At 36.2% G+C, this 25,187-nt stretch overlaps 1 protein-coding gene across 1 annotated transcript in view; it reads right to left on the bottom strand.

Moving 5' to 3' along the window:
- Positions 1–23,440, bottom strand: part of LOC110028566 (protein RRP6-like 2) — a 45,387-nt gene extending 21,947 nt beyond the window's left edge. The window contains exons 1-9 of the mRNA XM_020730469.1: positions 22,649–23,440; positions 21,977–22,132; positions 12,953–13,111; positions 12,797–12,880; positions 3,384–3,463; positions 3,172–3,222; positions 2,989–3,088; positions 2,793–2,875; positions 2,644–2,689 (exon numbers count right to left, since the gene is read on the bottom strand). Coding sequence (XP_020586128.1) covers positions 2,644–2,689; positions 2,793–2,875; positions 2,989–3,088; positions 3,172–3,222; positions 3,384–3,463; positions 12,797–12,880; positions 12,953–13,111; positions 21,977–22,132; positions 22,649–23,320 — 1,431 coding nt within the window. The 5' untranslated portion in view covers positions 23,321–23,440. The remainder of the gene's footprint in view (positions 1–2,643; positions 2,690–2,792; positions 2,876–2,988; positions 3,089–3,171; positions 3,223–3,383; positions 3,464–12,796; positions 12,881–12,952; positions 13,112–21,976; positions 22,133–22,648) is intronic.
- Between the last annotated feature and the right edge of the window lie 1,747 nt (positions 23,441–25,187).

Consider the following 25,187-nt stretch of genomic DNA (forward strand, 5'->3'; position numbering starts at 1 on the left):
AGATGTAATTAACTATAGGGGCTTACCTCTATAGGGAACCTGAAACCCAGATAAAATAATTTTTATCTAATTTTTTTTATGTTAGGTGGGGGAACTTGCTGATCTTTCTATAAAATATTTCGTTGATCAAAACGGATGTCACAAATTCTTTAGTCTAGGTGATTTAATCTCTATTATAAAGGATATTATTTCTTCGGGATAAGTGTATTACTTGTAGTATTGTATTCAATCATCTAAACTTTTTAAAATGTGAGACCCGTTTGGTCTCACCTATTTTAAAATTATCAATTTTTCAAATCAAAAGGGTTATATTCATATTTAAATTATTTTCAAAATCACAAAATCATCACTTTTTCAAATCATGAAGTTAAAAAAAAAAGTGGGTGGAGTTTACGATCAAATTTTATAAATGTTTGTTTATAATATTCAACACAAAACTTAAACATCCAAATACATGACTCTAAATAGAATCTTCATTGCTTGAGTTCATTTTGCTGAAACCTTGGGTCACTAGATCTTGAACCAATAACATGTCAAGATCCATTCCAACTCTCAACCTTGTAACACTTAATTCAAAGTAACTTCAATCAAATGTTTATGATCATCGACATGAGCTCAGAAAATCATAATTTGATAAACGAAGCATAATCTTTTCGTTGCTTAGTCTAAAGACCCAAAAATAAATTAAATTTTCCCATCATTCTTATCTTAAATTCAAGACTCATCATCTTTGCAAACTCATAGCACATAGATTCACAGGTACTCCCACGGTCATAAACACAAAACTTGGCTATAATCACGTTAGTTCTTATTTTCTTGATAAATATGTTTATCTACTCTATTCTTAATGAAATTCCTCTGGAAAAAAAATAACTTATCATACCAAGTTTTGGGAGTGCATTTTAAATTATACAAACATTCTTCAATTTACAAACAAAAACAAGTTGTTCGATATCTTCAAACGTAGGAGGTTGCTCTACAAATGTTAAACTCAAAATTCATTTGAAAGAGCATAGGAGCAACCTAGCAGCCTCTAATCCTTCTATTGGTAATTTAAGCACTCTACTTAACTATATCTTTAGTAACTAATAAAAAATTATTTCAAATAATACAACCTAATACCAATTTAGTTACAGTAGCACTATGATCAATAGTTCTTCAGGCTAATTACTTAATATTATTCCTAGTGATTTAATTCACAAAAAATATTCATGATATATAAGCCCATCTAAAAATGCACAAGGCATCCATTTGAGAGAGCTTAAAGTCCTAAAAGCATGCAGATGCAAGGAGCAACCTAATAACTAAGCTTGCTATTGATGCAAAAAATTTCACAAAGTTTATGCCTTCTACTTGATTATGTCCTTCGGAGCTAATCTAAAAGCATGCAGATGCAAGGAGCAAACTAATAAACTTAAGCTTTCCATTGATGCATAAAATTTCACAAAGTTTATGCCTTCTACTTGATTAAGTCCTTTATAGCTAATCTAAAATTGTTTCAATAATACAACTTAAATCAATAAACTTAATCCTAAATATCCATTTTGTTTCAATAACACTATGCTCAGCGAGTCTTGGAACTAACTCTAAAATTGAAATTAATCTGCATTGCATGAATCAAAAAATCATCCTTTAGAGCTTCATCAGTACTATAGATTTTATCCTAACAATTACAAATGCAAAATGATGCATCTTAGTTTTAAGATTATTTCTAACTCTATTACCCTGATACGGATCATCTATAAAATCATTAGAATGAAGACTAGAATACTTCCTTTCCTTGGGCAATTCAAATTGAATTTCTTTCCTCTCATCAAATTGATCTTCAAGATTTATCTTTCTAATTCTATCCATGTCATCAAATAAACATCATTCGTGATTGATTTAATTTTTTATTCGACAAAAGAATGAAATTATTCTTCCACATCTATGTTTCTCCCATTGAAAACTCTAGGAGCTTCACCATATAATGAGCATCCAAGGGAAGTAGCAACGTCCCAATTTTTGATACAAAGTATCAACACCAAAATCAATTCTCACAACATGGCTGCATCAGAATTATGTATTACTGAAATTAAAACACAAACTAAATAAAAATCATCATAACTACTACAATCTAATGAAATTCATTTTATTCAAATAACTTTGCTTAACATATGCAACTTGAATTTTTAATGATGATAAACTTAAACATTTGCAGCACAATACTGCAAAGAGTGGAAGAACACCCACCCTCCTAAGTCTCCATGAATACTGTTTACGGACTTACGATAATAAATATGGGTAAAATGAAACAAAATGGAGCAAAAACACGTCTAATTCCCTCCATCATAACTCCAGCTTTATCAGAGATGGAGATGAATAGAAACATTGAAGCCTATTTCAACTACCGTCATATAAAACATTCATCATCTATCCTTCTTTTTTTCTTTATCTGGGCTCTCTTGTTATACCATTTCTCCATCTCTCTCTACCTCTGTGGCTTTTTATAGACCTTCTGCTGAAATTAAAAGAAAACAATGCTAGAAAAAAATCTAATTTGCCAAAATATCGTACTGGCTCAGGCACAAGAGTTCCCAATTAAACAACTAGGACCGAGATTCATGCTGGCGAGGTAATCTTACAAACAGTAAATAAACTTACAGCAACAATAGCAAGTTGCTTTGCATCAAAATCAGCTTCAGACAACCTGCAAGACAAGGGCAATACATATTCAGTTAAGAAAAAGAGCATTAGGACAGAAGTATTGCAGTTCATGCAAGTTTATCAAACCCGAAAACTAAGGAACTAACCCATATATATGGAGATATGAAGTATCTGTTAAAACTTCCTTCTCATAGAGTTGTATACAAATTTCAGAGCTGCGCTTGTAAACCTGAAATTAACAGAGTAAAAAACTAACAATCCTAGAAAGCAAGAATTAATTGAGGAAAATCATAACATTTCATAATTTATTTTATCTTATTACTTCTAATCATAGATCTGCACCTCTAAAAGAAGATCATTTTCATCAGAGGATAATGAAAGCAACCTGCTTCTCATCAAATCATAGATGTGCAGTAGATAATGTGTATCTTCTCGGGCATACCTGTTAAAAAGATATAATTACAGTCAAGCACAAGTAATGGTAATTAAATATGAATTAAAGTTCGCTAATTGGTACAACATTACTTGATCATTTCATCAGGTAAAGGCCTTAGTCTCCAATCTGCATTTTGATATCTGCAAAATCATAAGGAAAGTCTCAAAATAAAGATTTTTTTTTCCTAATGAAGAAAACTGTGTTTCCTTTTTCATCACACTCCAAAACAACCAAAATTTTCAACAATCGCAAAAGCATGAATAGAAAAATAAAATTTATTTTTTCAAGAAAAAGTAATTACTCTTTATTAGCTTCAACATCACAAAAGTGGCGTAAAAGGTACTCAAGGCTATTTCTTTCCAGCTGCAGTAACCTTGAAGCCTGCAAAACAAAGAATTTAGTGACAGAGCTGAGTATGACGGTTTACAAATGTTGCACATACTACCAAAAAAAGCTGCACAAAATAACTACCTAAACAAACACTTGGAACAAAAAGTACAATTACGAAAAACTTGCAAAACACATGTTTGAAGGCATACAACAAAACAGGGCAAATAATTGAAGTTGTTGAAGTACAAAATCAAAACATTAAATAGAACAATTGGCCATCAATCTCATTAATGACCCCAAATAGCCAATAAGAGAAAACCATATTGAGCAACATGTATCAGGGTGTTGCAGCGTCAACAAGCTAAATATTTATTTTTCACTGGGTTGTACATGGATTAGCTAATACCAGGAAAACAATAAAGAAGACCGGGTTGATTATGTCCCTGTTCCCGAAAAAAAAGATCTAATATAATGTGTCTGACAGTTCAAAGATTGAAAAAGAAGCAACGCAAAAATAATTAATATCCATGTCCCAACAATAGAAAAAACCGCTCATTTGCTTTTATAGGGACTCAGAGAACTCGAGAGGGAGAAAGTTCCAACACTCTATCTCATAATTATATAAGAGGTTGAACAATGACGCAGAGCAGGTACACTCTCAAGTCTCAACAAAAATTTATCAAAAATAATATTTTAAAAAATTAACATACAAGCTCAAAATGGAAAAAAATTATTCACTCACTTCAAAGAGAGTGTAGAAAAATCAATTTGTCACAAATCCACTTCCATTAATTATGCCCATATCAACTTACCATCTAGCCCAACTGTCCACATTTATTCACTCCATGCTACCCAGGTGATCTGTAGAATTGCTACTAATATATCATCGATCCGTAGAACATTGAAATTATTATTCTGCTTAATAATCAGTCATTGGACTATTGTAATTATTCTTTCGTGATATTGTATTTCCTATTATAAGCTCTCCAAGGATTGTATAAATACTACATAAATATCACAATAAAACAATAAATAAATTATCTCCAATTCTTGACAAATACCACTTGTCAATTCAAATTCTTGTGCTATAAAAATGGAATATTAATAAGCAGCTCAATGGATGCATGTAAATAAATCTCTAACTACTTACGCTCTCTTTTTTTTATTAACACATTTCTTTTATCGTCATAAGAATTTTTGCCTATGATACAGCACAAAAAATGAGGTGTCAAACACAACTACAACCGTCCAAAATAGCTGCATAAAAAGCTAGGCAGGAGGCCACCGAAATAAAGAAAACTGATTCTACACAAGCATCAAATGGGTAACCATCCAAATATTGAAGTCACTATAATTTCATAGGACCTGTAATTTTTCAAAATGCTGGAATTATTTTAGAACAACAGTGACAGGAAAAAAATATGGCAGATAAAATAGTAAGTGACACCAAAGTCAAAAAAGTAGTACAGCAAATAGATTCCTGCCATACTAAAGTTGCACATACAATGTCATTGTAACATTGAAATAGAACAAACATCTCAAAAACCTCAAATTAATATAAAAAGAAGGCAATGATGAGATGATGAACAATAAGTACGTGTGGCTGTGTGTACTCATATTTAAGCCTATGACTGTCACTAGCAGCATTTTTAAACGTTCAGCATATGATATAAAAGAATAAGAAGTATTTCTCTAGATATATACAAAAGTCTTATTATAAGGATTGCATATCAGGTTTGCAATTCAGATTTGGACATAAGAATTACCCGATGCCACCCAAAACCAGTCCACTAATAAAAGGGTCAAAAATCTCAACAAAGCCTGAATAAACCCTAAAGTTAAGTAGTGATAGCTTAATGCCAACCTAACCCAAAATGAACACAACTACCTCATTTCCACATGAGAACACAATTAAAAAAATGATAAATTTTATTAACATGACTTTTTATTTATACAAGTATAAAATAATTAAATCATTATTTTTTTGGTTGACCCATACTCAACTCATATTTTTCTGAAGTCACTTAGGCTTGACCAACATATTGCATGGGTTGGCCCTCACAAGAACTTTTTTTTTCATGTTAGTTTCAAGCCAAATTTTTGGGTCAGGTCAAATATTGACACCTTTGATTTATTGATTCAATTCTTCAAGGAATCTAGAGTACAAATCAAGTATAAATATAGAAGAGATGATCCATAATTTTTCTATGAACAGAAAAAATACTTTCCGGAACAAAAATAAAAGGAGAAAATAATGATACATTATTTGAATATTTGAAGTTAGATTTTACTCTATTTAATCATACAGAAGAAACAACGCCATTGACTAATGAGATGGATGAAGCAATCTTAGAAACCTTCTGGAAAAATGCAGAGAAACAGCAAAATCCAAGGACTCCAGGATTTGTGAACATAAACAACAAAAAATACTCTCCCTCATGTTGGGTAGTAGATAACCATCATACCAAAGTTAAGAGTTCAATATGACCTTAACGAGAATATCAGTTATTTGAAGATTTGAATGTGTAAATAAGTAGGATGGAACTATCATCAAAATATTCCTCGGTAAAATAGCAATAAACCACTAATGGTTTGATACAATTACTCAGGATCAAGTTTTTTATATAAAAATGATGGAAATATTATTATCATTAGACTATTTTGATATTAACTTCAATTTTTGTAGCATTATCTGCAATCAAATCTCTTCACAGATCTCGTGCGGCATATCTCTAGATTTTACTTTAGCACTTCTTCATATCACAATAGTTTGTTCTTTACTTCTCCATGTGATTATGCTTCCCCAAATATGTGCAATATCTAATAGTTGATCTCCTATCAGTAATAAAACTTGCTCAATCCTCATCAACTAACACTTCCACATTTATGTGAAGAGATTTCCTAAAATATAGTCATTTGCTAGGATCCTTCTTCAAATATTGAAGGATCCAAAAAACAGCCACATCTGTGCCCTTGGAATTAATCTTGTATGTTGGTCGAGTTAACTGAGAACTAAATCTACTTCAACATGTCTATAATATCTTTCTTTTCTCATCAGGACATATATCCTCGAAAACCATCATAACAATTAAATCCATATTGTGTTCATTGGTTTATGTCCCAATAGCTCAATTTTTCTAGGATCAAGAACATACTTCAACTAGGATACATAGATGAAATCCTTAATAAGGAAATATTTATACCAAGAAAATATAAAAGTTTCCCTAGTCTTTATCATCAAATTCTTTCACCAAAAAATTATTCAAATTGATTATTTCTCCATCATTGTATTCAAAGAATAATGTCATCAACATAAGCAGTCAATAAAGCAATCTTGCAATTGACATTTATTTTATGAACATGGAGCAATAAGTTTAGCATCACGAGAAACCATGCATCTTAGCAAACCTTAAAAATCAACTAAGGGTGCGTTTGGGGGAGCTTATTCATAGCGGTGGTGTTTCAAAAATGCCACCTGACTGTTTGAATAATGCTTTTTACAGACGTTTTAAAAACACCGTTGGCAGATTTGTATTAAACGAGAATCGCGGGTAGGGCGTTTCGTTCATGCGAAAGACATTTGTGGCCCTCGCTCTCTCTGCCCAGCGAATCACTCGTTCGCCTTCTCCTCCTCTCAACCCCCTCGCATCTCCTCTGCCTTCATTGCGTTTGCTTGCAAGCTAGGGTTTCGATTGTAGCTGGTTAGATTTGATTGATGGATCGATTATTTGTTGCGTTATTGTGGTATGTGGCAGATCGATGTTTCGGTGGATGTGGAGTATGTGCCGGAGAAGGTAGTTGTGGATGATACGTTGCTTGACGAGTTTAAAAGCGTGTTTGAGAAGTTCAGTTTTAGGGATTCGGCTGCTGGCGAGGTAGGAAATGGTTATATTATTGTTTGATTGGAAAGCCTTTAGTCTAATTCTGATTTATTGTGTTGCAGAACAATGAGAAGAGGGATGAATTAGCTGTGAATGCTGAGGCTAAGAAAAAGTACTATGATTCTGAGGATGAGCCGGATAGTCTACTGAAGGAGAAAGGGATCTCGAATGAGAAGAAAAAGGTTTTATCCTGTACTTAGATCATTGTTGTTGTTTGCTTTTCTTGATTTTTCTTGGCTTAAATTTAAACTTTTTTTTCTTATGTAGCTTCAAAAGAGGATGAAAATTGCCGACCTGAAGCAGATATGCACTAGGCCTGACGTTCTTGAGGTACTGTTACGTGCCACACCTCATATATATTGTATTTTTTGGTTAATGCTTTGTTTAACCATTCATATTGCATATAATTTCAATTGTTTATCTTATCTGTGCTTTATCTAGCTCATTTGAACTGACCATAGTGACATTTTGAATTGATGAAATCCACCAGCTTAAGGCATGTAGAGTTATTTTTAACAAAACTTGTTTGTTTTATTCTTTAAATATTTTATGTTGAATAGCTTGTTGAATACGTAGAGTGCAGTATCTTGGCTTGTTATAACCTTGAGTAAACAACTATGCACTGAAACTGAGCATCTCTATGATTTCAAAGAGAGTTTACCCGATCTAATTTTATATGATTGTGATTATTTTGGTTGATCATAAGGAAATTTCTTCTTTGTTCAAGGTAGGACATGATGGATACGTCCATTGTTGTGTCGTGGGCCTATTAGCAAGTGTTGTATGCTTAAATTTTTTAATATATTATTTGATGGTCAAACTTAAATATTTATCTATCGGTATTTTGTGCTAATTGTCTAATAAAGTAAGGGTTATAAGAAGTTTTTCACTTCAGTTCCTTCAGCTCCTGTATATTTTCTTCTGTTTGAGTTTATTTATTTTTTCTTAAATTTCATTCAATTTATATTAAAATTATCGCAAAATCTAAATTACTTTATTACAATTTATGTTACACAATTTAAAATAATTTTTTTCAAAAATAAATTTTATAATGCGTAAACGGTCTTTTATCAAACAAAAATCTATAAATAAGTTGTTTTCTAAACGCACAATCCAAACAATAAACAACTTATCCAGAACATGGGCGAAATAGTCATTTTTTTGGATAAGCTGATTATCAACAGATTATCAGGATAAATTTCTTATCTGGATAAGTTGGATAAGCTACAACTGCCCTAAACAAAACCTAAATCATGTAAACAGTGATTTTTAAGGTCATAAAAGTATTTTTGAAGCTTGCATACCTTGTCGGTTGACTTGACTCTAAAGCCCACGATGAACATTCATAAAGACTTTTTTCAAGATCACCTTGAAACCAGAGAAGGAAGCCCAAACAGCAAAAGAAATACAAATATTATTATTGAAATTAAAATTGTTTACAATGAAAACTCTTCTACAGAAAATAAAAGATAACAAACAAAGAACGAGACAAGCAAAAAACTCGATAGTATATCAAAAGGGCGGTGGAGGTGGGCTCGGTGGATCTGGAAGCTTGGGACAACAAGGGTGAATGCAGAAGAGGAGTCAGCAGGGATTTGCAGGTAAATTGGATGAGGGAGGCAACAAGTTAGAGTGGCAGGAAGATCTGTTGAGCTGTTGGGAGGTAGATTGACAAGCTGGGAATATTAGACAGTGATCCCGACTTTCAATATAGATGTAAAATGCGATGTATGTGATTATACGTTTAATTTCCTTAATAGTTATTCTTAATTTGCAACAAACTCAAAAACTTGATCCAAAGCAAAAACTAAGTTTTTCACTATGAAACAAATAATAATAAAATTATAATATTTAAATATGGGATACTGCGCAAGTATACTTATCGTTATCAAGTAATATATGACTTTTTGATTAAGTCCCAAATATTGAACTCACAGGGACATTAACAATATGCACTTTAAGAAAATAAAAAGTTTAGATGACAAAGATCTACTTCACAATATATTCTTACTTAAACTTAAGAGGCTATAAGAGGAATGAAAATTCGATTTGTTTTGTAAATTTTTCTTTATGAAAATAAAATAAACTAATTAACTTAACTAAATATTTGCAAGATGAAGGCTATATAAATAAAATATCTTCTTTCTTATCATTAATCAATAATAATTATAAAAATTTTGTTGTGGAAGTATGTTAAATGTGTATGTCAAATAGAAGCAATAGTATTCTTTATTCTTACTAGGGATGCTATAAAGAACATTGATTAATTTAAAGTTTGAATAGTCTTGAAGACGGGCTAGGTAGGGAAGATACTAGCTCTCACTCTAGAATTCCCTCGCTGAGAGCTAATATCTCGTATCAAAACCTAAAACTATAAATCAAATTGGAAACTTTAGTCTGTCACTCTAAAGTCATCTAATTCTACACACTTGAAAAATCTATTTCCTTATTTATTTGCACTCAACCCCATGAACTACATTCTCATTCATGAAATCAATATGTGATTCTAACCATTTGTTTACTGAGACAATACGATCTCGGATCTTACATGTTCTCACATTAAATACTAACATCTTAATTGGCCAAATCAAGAAGTAAATGAAGTGCAATATTTCAAATCAGCACAACTTTATTTCAAATCATCACAAATATTTCAAATCAGCACAACTTTTTCCAACATTGAAGTCTAATACTTCACACAATATCCTTTAAGCACTTAATCATTTATCATTTTAAGAAAAAAGATAAAGAAACCTACTCAGAATCCATGGAGAAAACACAACCACATATGAGTTTAAAAGTAGAAATCATGCACACAAAAAAGAAATCTAGATTAAAATCAAGTGAAGTCACAAAGATAAACACTTATCTCAAATCAACTCCAAATGTCTTGAAGTTCCTTTGAATTATCTTCCTTAACTCACAATACAAACTAACACTCAAAATAAAAAGAAAGTAGCTGACGGCGGCGGCAGCGACGGTTACTTGGATGGATGATGGCTGCAAAATCTGATGGATGGTTGGCCCCTGGTGGTTGGCTTTGATGATCCAAGTTTTCTTTAATAAAATCTAAAAGTTGTATTGGTCCCTTCAAAATGTGTCTTCATTCAATGAATCTTCTAGAAATTGTCTTCTCAAAAGCCAATTGAATGAATTTTCGTGTCCATGGGATATTTCCCACAATTTTACCAAAAGTTGTTTCAAACACCTCAAAAATTCATCTAAATTCAATGAATCATCAAATAACTACTTCTAGCGCTTAAGTGTGGAGTACCTGGAGCTTAGGCATGAGACTCTAGCGCTTAGGCGTAAGTCCTGAGCGCTTAAGAGCCCCAGTTCATTTTTTGCATATTTCTTCATTTTTGCTTCAAATTTTACCCTTTTCACTCATTTTAGCATTTTTCATCTATTTGATTGTACCTGAGAGAAAAACACATACCTTTCATCAAAGCGCAATAGCTTAAAAATATGTATAAAAATGTGTATAAAAATACTATATATTTTAGGTATATCAGACAACAACTAGGAAAATTCATCGGCACTTTAGAGGATGGACAGCGAGCGGGGAAGCGCAACCAACAATGGGAAAGGACGTGGGAGTGTGGCTGGTGAGGGAAAACAACGGTCGGGGGAGCTGGTAGCAAGCCAATGGCTAAGAGTAGGAGAGGATAAGGATTGGGGAAGGTGAAAGGGAAGGATACAACACCACCTTGGAGTAGGATACAGCCGGAGCACCACTACCTCCTCAGACACAGCCTTAGACTGGGGAACACAGTTCCCCAAAGGAAATTTGAAAAAAGACTACACACCACATAACCCAAATCCTCACAAACAAGTATCTAAATAGACTTCAACAGGAAAGATAGAAAAGGAAGAAGGAGAAGGGGCTGGCGGAATTGCTGCTTGCTCGATTTGGGCTGGATGTACAAAAGAAAGGGAATTTTGGCAGTGAAGCCCTCCCAAATGCCGCTTAATCGTGCGAGACCCTCACCCCAGGCCGAGCGGCCTGGGTTCTCCTTGGAACGGTCTTTAAACAGACCGGACAGCTCGGTTTGTGGCCATCACCCACACGAGAGAGCCCCGCACCCACGTCACACCATCCACAAACAATTTTAAAATCAAGTTGATGTAGCTAGAGGCAATCAAGGTTTGTTAAAATGGAAATAGTACACAACGTGGTTAAGTTTAGTAAATGGGGAAAATATCTCCTCATAAACTATCCAGTGAACTGGGTGAAACCCTTGACCACCAACTATGCTCTACATCGGTTCAAGCTTTCAAGGATGTTGAGCTCAATAGAGAAAATTCACTTACATACGCTGGTCTCTTCCTTTTGGAATACAATTTATTTTTTAAGTATAATTCTTTTAATATATTCTATTACTTCCATCACAGCGCCCTTAAGAATTGTCAAAGTGCTTTCTATATATTGTTTGGAGTTTAAAACTCCATTAATGGCAGCTAATATATCATGCAATATACAGCCAATAATAAGATGTTTGGTAAAAGGTACAAAACCTTTCCTAAAGACCATAAATAGATCAAAGTCATGTCATTTCAGATTATGCGCTTCCTCTACTGTCGACCATGAGAAGGGGCAAACAGAACAGAGCAAGAGAAATTACAAGAAAAAATTTAAAAGATCTAAAAGAGTTACTCTGATACCATCAAGTAATAAGTGGAATATTTTCTTAACTCAATTCTTCAAGAATTATAGAGTACAAAATATGTATGAATAAAGTACATAATATATGGTTTTCCCATGAATAGCAAAAATACTTTATTGAACAAAAACAACGCGAAATAAAAACAATAAGGCAGAATTTGAATATTTGAATTCGGAACTGCAGGTGGGTGAAGCAATCATTGAAGCTTTCTGCACAGGAGAACATGAATGAACAACAAATTCCACTCCAAGATCCACAAAAATCAGCAACAGCCAGTTACTTCTTAATGCTGTTTATTGTGCTGAAGCGTAATTTGATATTATTTATCCAGTTATTGCTAACAAATATTTAAAAAGTCTGAAATTTGGATCTTTCCCTCATACATATTGAGCTTAAAGTTTAAATTTCCAGTTTTTAGAAATAATGCAGATTAGCACCATTGAGTCATTCATGTGATCCTCAAAGTAGATACCTATTATACAATTATTTTCAATTTTAACTTCACTTTACAGCATCCCTAATTAATTTTTAAAATTTCATTCACTATATTTGTTGAAAATCATTACCTGATGTAGTTGAGAAATGGTCATGATACAAACATATTGCATGTAAGAAAAATACAAGTTATCAGCATTTTCGTTAGCAAAATTTATAATTTGCTTTGCAAATGGACTCTTGAGGCAAAAACAACACTTAATATAACACATTGTATTTTTCAATTTGAAAGACTTGGTTGTAACATTCTAATGACAATCATGCCAAACTAGTTACATCATACCATACATGCATTATATAAAACATCAGTATATGAACAATATAAAACTAGAAATCATTACCTGCCCAGTGTCAAAAAGGTTACAGACATATATGCCAAAGTCCCGTTGAAGCCAAATTATATCACGATCAGCCCCATGCATGACCTGACTATGAGAAAATTGTTGGTAAGAAATGACAGAAAAATCATAAAATATCATTAGTTTAACTCATTGCACCTTTCTCTTCAATGGATCTTTAAAGACTTCTCTCAGGTATGGGCCAACATGAACCCGCAGTTTAAGTGTGTCCACTATGAAATCCTCTGTTCTAGTAGAAATTTGCATCAAACAAGTCAGTCCAAGAAATGATCGATACTGATTGTGCTCCAAATCAACCTTCATTTAAATTTTGATGAAAAAAAAAAGGTTAGATGTTAGAATCATTCAAGAAATCCTCACTCTTTTTATGAGTGCATTGACCTCGTTTCAAATAGCACAAAATAGAACTTAGAAAAGCAAATAATTTAAAGTAAGAAGCTCAAGTCCCAAGACAACCAATATAAGATGGCCAAGCTATCCCTAATGACTCATTGAGCATTCAAGAATTAACCAAAAAACTCTCTTGGATTAAAAAAAAGTAACAGTTCAAGTTTCACACTACGCACATTGCTTCAAGGCTTCCTAACACGAGAGCATCTCCAGCTTACGAGCACGACGAGGGAGGAAGAGTCTCCGGCTTCTGACGTGGGCACGAGAAAGGACTTTCCCCGATTCCAGCGTCTGGTTCGTGATTCCAATGCATGAACCGACCAGTCCAAGCAAGGGAAGAGTCGATCGGCTACTCCTCTTAGGTTTGGCACATCCTTTCAACAGTGAATCCAATCCTAATTATCTAGAGTATATATATTTATTTCTTCCGTTTTGGGTTTGCAGCTTTTCGGTGAGTTTTCTGTTGGGACAGCCGTTGAGGTCGCTTTTTCTCTTCTAGAGTTGTATTCAAGGGTCGAGTAGTACTCCGAATCTATCTCGCTCCCGAGGTGATAACTATCCACTTCAAACTTTCCCCCACATCCTTCCTTTCGCTACCACTATCATCTTTACTTAATGCAGCGGCTCCGCACAGCATATCTTGTTGAATTTCTGCAATTCAACCCGCCACCATCGCCTTCCGCTCCTTCCACTTCCCTGTCCCAACAGTTCAAGCTCACTAATATCGATATCGTCGCTGTCCTACCATCCCGTACCGCTACCTCCACCCAGATGCCCTACGTCATGATGTTTTCTTGCAGCCATCTTCCCTTACTGCATTGTTGTCGCCCAAACCACCACCTTCTAGCCTTGCTCCTGCTATTCTAGCCCTCATTCCTTAGCGCGCTGCCCAAGAAAGCTAGGGAACACCTCCTGTTGTTCCACCGCAACTCGCTACCACCATCCAGGACAGTAACAATATTTGTTGTCCCTACATTTTCTCACCTCCCCTTTGCTCCTACCAAAATTGATTTACTATTGCCACACCCATTTTAAACGGAGTTGACCAAAATCATATTTGGAAAAGAAAATATTATCACTGAAAGTAAATGGGTGGTTACAATCAAACACACTTGAAAGGAAAAATACAGCACATATGACACACAAACTCAAGTTTGGATGGATCTAGGGTGAAGGTGGTGACGATTAGAGATCTTGGTGGGATAGAGGCAAGGTAGGGAAGGGGTTTCCGGGCTATGGGTGAGGAACAGCAGGAGAGCATATGGCTGCAGCCAAAACATCGGCAGTTGGTTTTTTGGGGCGTTGGACAGTAGGAAAACTGTAGGGGGAGGTGTTGAGGCAATGACAACAAGCTGGGATGAGAGAAACAACTGGTTGGGTGGTTAGAACAACAAAGCCATGACTAATATTTTCAGATGGCAACAACAAGAGGGAGTGGCGGTGGCAGCGACAGTAAAGGTGTGAGACTGTGGGACAGATAAAGGAAGACTGTCCGGGGACTGCGACGGCGAGATGAATAGCTGGAGAGCAAGGAACTGCAAGAAGGCAAAAAAGGGACTGTTGTTGGCACGGCTGCAGCGAGGGAGGCATGGTAGCATGGTGAGAGGGATGCGGGAAGGGGTGGGGAAGATTATCACCACCTGGAAACCAAGACACAACTGAAGCACCACTTGGAACCTTAGGAAACAACACTTGAAACGAAAAAGAGACATCGTTGACTTCCCCAATACAAGACAAAAAACTAAACTAAAACACAAGTAATAACATATAAATAGCCTTAGAGTAAAGAGGAGTAGAACTTGTTCTAAATAGGAAGGAGTCGTGCACTGAGGGGGTCTACCTGATAATGATTCCATCTGAAATGACTCAAGTCCGTGCGACAATTGATGCACCAGCGCAATCTAGGGGCTTCCGCGCTGTCTGGGTGCTCTAGTACCACTTCCTGCTCCCGCATCCTCATCTCTCGCTCCTGTGTCAATCTCCCTATGTTGAGGGAGCTTCGACCTCATCTGTCGAAGCTTTTAGCTCATCATTGTATGATGTTAAGTAAAACAATTTGACGGAAGCATAACGGTTGCAATCTCTTAGTAAGTCAATTATATAAACCTTGTCATTCCGAAGCAAATTTTGGTAGAATAGGTGTCCCTCCACTTTTGATACAACATGAGCTAAAACTGCATATAAATGTAGGTTCCTACAATGCAATTATTGAGCCTTAAGTCTGAAACATTCTTCTTCCACTTCTCGTACTCAACGGAATGTAGCAGATAAACCAATATGTGAGAAGAAATCAACTCTGAGGTGAAATTTTGTGGTTGGCTGCGAAATGCTCACTAGCAACTGCGCAAGAGAGACATCTTCTCTACTCGTAGAACCTGGATCCCATTGAAGAACTATTTTCCCCCATCAAGCTCCAAAGAAAAATTTAAAGGTTGGGTTTCATCCCTCTTGTTTGGGCATCTGATCATGAATATCACGCTAAATTGAATCTAACATATAAATAACTCCATGTAATCTTCCAGACATATCACAAAAGGGCCCCAATTCTGCGTGTTGGACCTCAATCAGTATAGACAACTCAAGAATGAGTCTATAAATCTGAATCGTTTGAATTTCTCTTATTTGGAGACGTCATGCCTCTGGTGTTAGGTCCTCGAACTCAAGACTACCTTGGACAGTCACCGTGAAGTTAGTTGGAGTCCCTCCCAAAGGGCTCAGCTAGAACTATATGCATGTTTTCCTCCTCAACTGGAACCCGGTCCTCCTCCTTTGTGTCATCATTGTCTTCAGTGTCTACTGTATCATTGTCCAATTTTTCAAAATTGCCCCTACTCAATGAAACAGATCGCCCCTCTGGTAGTGCAATCTGATTCAAAATATCCAAATTCGTGGTACTTGCAACACTTCTTAGCTGTGAAAGATATATGGATGTGGATTGGTTCCACATGTTCTCCACTTTGAATCAGCTCATCCTCTGATGTGGTCTTCTTGGGTGTTCTCCTGTGTGTACTATGGCGGTAAGATTCTGAGGTTAAACTCTTCATAAAAGATGGGATGGTCGATCGATGATGTGGTCTCTCCACTTCTGAAGCTAGGAACTTAACATTCTATTTATAGCAAACCGGTAGGAACTGTCGTATCTCCTGCTTCATCTTCAGATTATCACGTTCTGCCCTTCGACCCTCCAAATCACGATCAAATGTAATCTCCCACTGGATTTCATTCTCAATGTTCGCATGCCTCCGTTGAAGTCGGTGAATCTCTCGTTGTATCCCTTCCCGAATATGCTCGGGCATATATCTCCTTGGTGAAATGGCTATGGTGTGGACTGAGAAGTAAAAGAGGCAATAAAAATTGATTTAGATTGTTGAATTTGAAAATCAACAAGAAAAATTAGGGTTAGGTCAAAGTTTTAGCTATGGTTTGGGGGATGCGGAAGAAATATTTTGGTGGAGCTGCAAGACGAATGCTAAATAAATCTAGGATAAAACTAGATTTAGGCCATCTCTGATACCAAATAATATCGGAGTTAACCCAAAACACATTACGAAAAATAAATATTATTATTGAAAGCAAATAACTAGTAACAATCAAACACACTTGAAAGGAAAAATACAAGACACGTCACGCAAACTCAAGTTAGGGTAGATCCTGGGTGAAGTTAGTGCGTTTAGAGAAACTGGTGGGGTAAAGACAAGGTAGGAAAGGGGCTTCAGGGAAGTGGATGAGGAGCAGCAACCATTATGGGTGGTTGGAACAAAAGGACAACAAGGGATGGTAGCCCAAATAGCAGCAATTGGTTGTTTGGGGAGGTTGGAGAGTAGGAAAACAACGACGAAGAGGCGTTGAGGAAATGAAACCAAGCTGGAATGAGAGAAATAGTTGGTTGCATGGTTGGAACAGTAGAAAGAAGCCCTAATAGCTCTGAGCGGCGACAGCGAGTGGGAATGATGACAGTGGAGGTAGGTGTGGAATTGTGGAACAACAAAAGAAGGGCAATCCAAAGGCTACGCAGCGAGAAGGATGGTTGGACGATGAGAAACTATACGAAGACAGTAACGGGATTAATGTTGGGGCAACTGCAACGATGAGGGAGGCATAAGAGCGATATGCGAGGGATGCAAGGAAGGACAGGAATGATAATCACCACCTGAAAACTAAGATACAGCCGAAGCACCAATTAGAACCCTAGGATATAGCCCTCAAAGAAAAAAAGGGACGCTGATGACTGTCCCGATACAAAACACACAAAAAATGACCCAAAACACAAGAAATAACATATAAATAGTCTTAGGGTAAAGAGAAGTGGGTCCCACTACAGATAGGAGGGGACCGTGCGCTAAGGAGGTCCGCTCAATACCGATTTTGCTCGGAATGACTCGAGCCCATGAGGCAATTGTCGCACCCACGTGGGTCTGGTAGCACTAACATCATGTGCTGCTCCCGCGTCCCCATCTCCTACTTCGGCGTTGTCGTCAATCATTCTACTCCACATAATTGATCGTCACCACCCTTGGGATAGTGGAGTTTGCTTGTGTCAGTTATATTTCCCTTCCAAGTGTGTTTGGTTGCAATCACCTAAGGTCTGCTTGGGGCAGCTACAACTATTTGAAGAAGCAGTTGTGAAACTAAGAAGCAACTTTTCAAAAGGCTGCGGTGATAATTACAAATTTATTTCATTTTCAAAAAGTTACACCATCTTTCTGACAGTCACCATACTTTAGCAGCTCAAGTTGAAAAAAACAGTTTTCTACCACACAAATTTTTAAAAGCAGCAAAAAAACAGATCCCCAAACAGAACTGTGTTCGCAGTCTGAAAAGTAAAGCAGACAAAACCGTTGTCCCAAACAGAACCCTATTTGCTTTTCAATAATAGCATTTGTTTTCCTATTATTGTCCAGGTTAACTCTAGTATTATTTGGTATCAGAGCTAATCTAACCCTATTTTTATCCTAGGGTTTCTAATATACACAATATCAAACCGGCCATCCACAAATATTATTTCCCACCCAACATTATCCTTACACAACCTCTTATAGCCTACCGAAATCCAAACCCCAACCACGCCACCGAAGAGACAATTATTGGAGACCTTATACGAAGGATGTCATAATGTCGTTTAAGAGAAATTTGCAAAGACATTTTCAGAAACTTTTTATGGAAGCCCTCCAACTAGAACAAAGGTTTGTAACCTTCAAGGAGAGACATTCCGAACAAGTCATCTGTAGTCACAATAGTGACTTACTAGATCGAAGGAGCGGAGTGAATCCCTTCCACCATGCATATTCCAGAGATAAGGAACCTCTATCCCGAAGATTTGGTCTAAATATCAAAGAAAGCTGAAATTTGGAAGTAAAACTAGATTTGTCATATTTTGACGGCTACTAGAATTTAAATGAGTTCATCGAGTGACTCTAGAACGTGAAACTTTTCTTTGAGTATCAGGACATCTCACCAGACAACAGGGCAAAGCTAGCCACTAGCAAGTTAAAGAAGAATGTATTATTTTCATTGAAAAACTTGAAATAACTACGTCAGTGTGACAGAAAATATAAGATCACTACCTGACCTAATATAAAACAGGAAATGCAATGCCATTACGTACTAGTTTACAATCGACTGGATATTCTTATCCTAGCTTCAAAAGTGGAGAGAAAACATCATCGGATGATTCTTACACCTTACATGCATAGTTCAACCCAAGATCGAACAATAAGAATATGCCTAAGAGAACACCCAAGCCTCCAACCGAGGAGAAACTTATTCAGAGTGAATAACATATGAACCCAACAAATTGTCCCTGGAAGAAAGTATATCAAGTGTTGTCCAAACAAATGTAAAATTTATTTCACAGAGCAAAGAACTGCTGAAGAAATGGGAGTGCCAGATTTCACTAGATGAAGGAGAAAAGCAAGTAGTTCAAGCTAAGCACATGAGAGAGGCTCCAATAAAATTAGCATGGGTGGGCCAAGACGGTCCTAAGTCCAACGAATTAATACTAGACACATAGCAACTCCATATAAGAGAATTCAGGCTGCATATATATTACTTCCTTAGTTGCACCTACTAAGGAAGGTTCAACATGTTAGAAATGTAACTCTTTTGTGTCACTTTTTTAAGACTATATGGAGTTATTTGGACAATAAAGTCAATTCAACAGTATAACCACCGACCGATGATCTGTCAGGATGGATGAACCACAATGTTGGAAATCGTCTTAGAATCCTTTGGGGAAAGAATATTTTATAATGGGATCTAGGTCCTACCAGAGAAGAAGAGGCTTGCTGTTGAGAGTTGCCCAGTTTGTCATAGATTTTGTCTCAAAATTGATTTCGCATTATGTGTTTGCTTATCAGATAAATGTGAACGAGTACAAGGAGTGGAAAAAGCAAATTAAATATTTCATGGCCCAAGGTTTGGTTCGTGAGAATATCCATCGACATGGAGTTTCAGGTTTGGTTGTGCTAAAGGAGGACAAATATGTATTCTATCAATAAGTGTTTTGGAATGACGACACCTATATAATGGACTTACCGAGAGATTACTATATTTCTACCACTTTCAACGTGACCAACCTAATGCCAAACTACGAGGAGACAGAAACTTCGACAGATGAGGTGGAAACTCCTCAACCACGAGAGACTGACGCAGAAGCGTCTCCCGCCCATAAACGGGGTGTGAAAGTGTCTCTCGCATTTGACGTGAAGTGCTTGCACGGGGACTATATCTGACTCCAACGCGTAGACCAACCGGTCCAAGAAATGGGAGAGTCGATCGACTACTCTTAGGTTTGGATAGTAAAATCAGTTCAGCAGCGTACCCACCAACAGATGATTAAACAAGATGGATGAACCACAACGTTGGGTGATTTGAGAGTTGTTCAACTGTCATAGATTTCATCCTAGATTTGATTTCTTCTTACGCACTTGTTTAACATATACACGCGGAAGAGTACAATGAGTGAAAGAAACCAATTACAGAATTGGTAGCTCGAGGCTTGGTTCATGAGTGGTTGGTATTGAGAGTTGCTCGGTCTATCATAGATTTCATCCTAAAGTTGATTTCTCCTTACGTGTTTGTTTACCAGATACACACTGAATAGTACAAGGAGTAGAAGAAATCAATTATAGAATTGGTGGCTCGACGCTTGGTTTGTGAGGATACCCATCCACATGTAATTTCAGTTCTGGTTGTACCAAAAGAGGGCAAATATTTATTTTATCAAGTTGTTCTTTGGAATGACAACGCCTGCATAATTGACTTACTGGGAGATTGCTACATTTCTACCATTTTCGATGAGATTGAACTGATGTGATACTACGAGGAGACAGCAACTTCGACGCATGAGCTTAAAGCTCCCCCAACCTCGACAGACTGAGGGAAAATCTCTCGCTTACAAGCAGGACGCACACGCAAGGACTTTCCACACTTCTAGCTCCTGGACAGATCGATCCAGGCAAGGGGAGTGTCGATCAGCTACTCTTAGGTTTGTCGCCTCCTTTCAATAGTGAGCCCAATCCTAATTATCTATGGCCTATAAATTTGATTCTTGTGTTTTAATTTTGCATTTTTTTTTTTGTGAGTTTTTTTTTGGGGCAACTGTTAACATCTTTTTTCTAGGGTTGTATCCAAGGTTCAAATAGTGCTTCGGTTGTATCTTGCTCTCGGAATGGTGGATATCCCCTTCTACCTTTTCCCGCATCCATTCGCTACCGCCATCATATTTCCCTACTTGCCCTACAGCAGACACCCCACACATCATATCTTGTTGAATTTTTGTAGTTTCAGCCATCACAATCGCCTTCCCCTTCCTACACTTTACTGTTCCAGTAGTTCCAACCGATCAACGTCGTTGTTGTCACTGTCCAACCGTCCTGTACTGTTGTCGCACCCCAAAATCCACTTACGCCATGTTGTTTTCTTACAGCCACCAAGTTCCCAACCACCTCTCCTTCCCTTCCTACATTGTTGCCTCCCGAGCCACTCCCTTCCAGCCTTGTTCATGTTTTTACATCCCTCTCACCTTGTTGCCGATGCCCATGACAACAAGGGAGCACCGCCTTCTTGTTGTTTCACTGCTAACCGCTTCAACTCCTCGCTGTCACCATCCAGGACACTAACCACACCAGATGTCCCAGCATTTTTGCATCACCCCCTCGCTGCTACTAGCATTCATTTTCTACCGCCACACCTGCCAGCCATTCTGATCCACCTAAATGAGCTCCACCGTCATCGTGATATACTTTAGTTTTGTTTGATCGTGTTTGTTGTTGTATTTACCTTTCTAGTATGTTTGGTAGTAATCACCTATTTGCTTTTTAGTAATGACGTCTGCTTTTCTATTGTTCTTTTGGGTTAACTCTAGTATCACTTCCAGTAGGAATTGTTGCTAATACTTCTTAGGAAGATTTACAAACATACCACTCAATTTTTATGTATTTACATAACTAACACCCAAACTTCAATTTTTACATACATACCGCCTTACCAGCTTGCCGCAAATCTATAGATAGGACAGCTTTAAGAAAAACGGAATCGCCCTTGTGGATAGTTGTTCACCATCAACCATGAGCTTTCATCAAATAAGTAAATCAGGAAACAGAATTAGATCAAGCTTAAAAGAAAAACAAAACTCCAATAGCCAAACCTCACAAACACTAGGTCCATAGAACATGAGACAGAAGTAATGTTTTATGATCCTGATAAAACAAAAAATGACTGGAAGCAGATGAAAATGTAATAATTCTTGAAATAGGTGCAATAGAGGCTTACCGCAAATTCATTTGCCACACGTAATTTAGCAGCCAGTTCCTTCAACTCCTTCACTCCCTCAATAAGTTTAAATGGAGTGCTTTCTAGAGAAAGTGGCTTTGTTATTTCATCTGAACCAATATCTTTATCAATAAAATCAAGCACAGAGAGCTTCTCCTGTTAACAAAATTATCTCATTACAAAAGAAGCACAATTCTCATAACAGAATGGCTGCTAAAAAATAAAATTTTGAAAGAAAACAATAAATCACATTTTATTTTAATTTTGGAAAACAAAAAGTAACTCTCAAATTAAAGACCTGACAAAACAAATGAAGAGTTTAACTCATGAAATAATCTAGTGAGAAAACTAAAAAAACAATAGTTTTGAACCCTATAAAATTAACAGCCAAACCACAATTCATGAACAGAGAAAGCAATTACTATCAGTTACAAAAGAATGAAACAATCAGCTAAAATTTAAAATTTATCCGATGGCCAACAACTTTCAAATCTCATACTATTTTTATCCCATCCTTATTTATTTTCTTATTCTCCAAACTTAATATAGAAAAAAATTCCGACTGGCCAAAGTGCTACATCAGCACCTTATGAGAAAAAAAAATTAAGGAAAAAGAAAACAAAACTGTGAAAAACAAGAAAACAAGAGCATGATAACAGAGGCAAACCTTACCAAGGGATGCATAAACCGGCTGTCGTCCTCGCTCCTCTCCAACCAAACATGTTCGAACGGAGTATTATTGTTGTTCACTAATATTTTAAACTCCAACTGCGGTTTTGGAATATTCGGCAAGTGAAATGGCACTTTGGCTCTCGCAGCCGTTGTCTTCTTGTCCCTGGAAACCATCTTGATCTCCGAAGAAGCAGAGAACCCCAGCTCCCCTTCCTGTTTCTGCACAACCTCCCTTTTTTTCTTCCTCCCACAAACCAGCTGAAACCCATCTCCCGAATCCACCGCCCCAACCTTCCGCTCCTGTTTCTCCCTCAAACTCCTGAAATCATCCATAGCGACCCCAAACCTCTCAAGAAAATCATCGTTCAGGTTCACAAGCCATTCATAAGCTTCATCCAGCTCGTTGGGAATAGGCGGCGATTTCCTATCACCCCATAAAGACAACGAAGAAGCAATAACCCCAAGCGAAGACTCGGCCGTGGAAGCGATACCCCTCGCCGGGAGCTTGAACTCGTCGAAGTTATTATAGAAATGGAAATCCTTCCCGTAAGGAATGTTGCGTGAACGACTGAGGAGTCTGGAGGCCGAGGAGGATAAGGGCCCAGAAATGAGAGATGCGAGAGCTTCTGCCTTCTGCTCGACTGACTCTGAACTCGGTATTTCGGTTTCCATTAAGATAGGATCGATGGAAGAAGCTTTCTCGGGGGGAAATGTCGGGAGTATGTTAGGGTTTTTATTCTGACTTCATTTTTAGCTGCAGAAGGCGTGTCCAATGAGTATAGAGGATGTTAGGTCTTCCATTTTTCAGTAATTTATTGTATAAAGTTGTGGCTCCTTGAAGTAAATATTAGGGTTTGATTAAGAAAATATAGATATTTTTAGCATTATTATTTATAACAGTTTAAATATAAAATATTACAATTATCTTACTATTTTAAAATTATAAATCTCATATCTAATATTAGTAAATTATTTATAGAAAATAAATCTGATAAATTCGAATTTATCAAATCTACATGCTGCTAAATCCAGAATAATGTTACAATTAAATTGATTCGACATGTTTAGTATATTATTTTATAAGAATTTAAACATGAAAATAAAAATCTAGAATCTGTCACGGGTTTTAAAGAACTCTTTATCCACTCGCTCGATAATCAATTGGAATTGGAAAAAAGACTACATACACCTAAATTTATATACGTCCACGGTAAATGTGCACGAAAAGAAAGAACAGAAAAACAAAAACTTACGTGCATCTACATCGTTCTCCTTCGTATATACACAGAACAAATGTAATATATGCACATTTTTTACCCATCTTGACTATGTCTCTAATGTCTTTCTATTACATTGGAGAAGTCCACTAAAGTTAACAAACTTTGATGGAAGATAACAGAGAGTGATAAAAAAAATATATGTAAATAAAAAAAGGTTAATAAGTAATTATGATAAAATTATGTGTTATATATGTAAGTCCCCGCAATTTTAATGCTATTATTTACAATTTATGTATATTAATAAACTCCTATTATTTGTTGCTTTGAAAGGTACAACTTTCATTTGTGCCCTTATTCAGATGAGTTCATGAAATCGCTCATGTTTTATTTATCATTTTTCATTTCAGAAACCAAGTAAATTTTATAAATATAGGCTCTATTTGGGGCAGCTTGTAAGTGCGGCGGCATTTTTGAAAACTTCGTCTAACCATTTGGTTTGCAGTTTTTTGAAAACGCTGGCTGCGGCGTTCAGATTTTTTACACTAAACGCAGGTCGCTAGTCGACTTGCAAGCCGCTTTTCAAGATAAGTTGTTTATCCTGAAATGCACAAGCTTCCCCAAACATACCCATAGACTCAATAAAATTCATAGAAATAAAATATTAAATCATTTGGCATGATAAAATTATTTGAACTTATTTAAATTTGATAAATTATTTTCTTATTTATCTTACCATTAAAATTATTTAGAGAGAGAAAACTTTAAGTTCACTCAATCTATCAATAATAAATAATGAAATATGAATTCAATGAATAATGACATTGAAATTAAATTTTATAATTTATAGGGTTCAAAATTTATAAATTCTATTTGGTATAATTTAAGTTGAATTTAGCTTAGATTATGCTTGAAATAAAAATACCAATTTATGTAAAATATAATGGACTGAATTGACTCAATTAATGTTATAGAATTTTACTTGACTTTAGATAAATTAGATTAGGCCAAATCAGATCCATTGGTATTATTTATTATGAAAATTTTCTTACATTAAAAAATAATCAAAACTATTATCTTACTAATCTTTCTTTTGGGAGAGAAAATTAAGTATGGTAGATAGAACGTGCTGATCGCGGCATGAATCACACCACGCTGAATGATCCATAACGTGGTTCACACGTCATTCATCGGACTACCCCTTTTCTTCTATTCTCTCTCTCTCTCTCTCTCTCTCTCTCTCTCTCTCTCTCTCTCTCTCTCTCTCTCTCTCTCTCTCTCTCTCTCTCTCTCTCTCTCTCTCTCTCTCTCTCTCTCTCTCT

This window comes from Phalaenopsis equestris, unplaced genomic scaffold (assembly GCF_001263595.1).
Source record: "Phalaenopsis equestris unplaced genomic scaffold, ASM126359v1 Scaffold000513, whole genome shotgun sequence".
Lineage (NCBI taxonomy): Eukaryota > Viridiplantae > Streptophyta > Magnoliopsida > Asparagales > Orchidaceae > Phalaenopsis > Phalaenopsis equestris.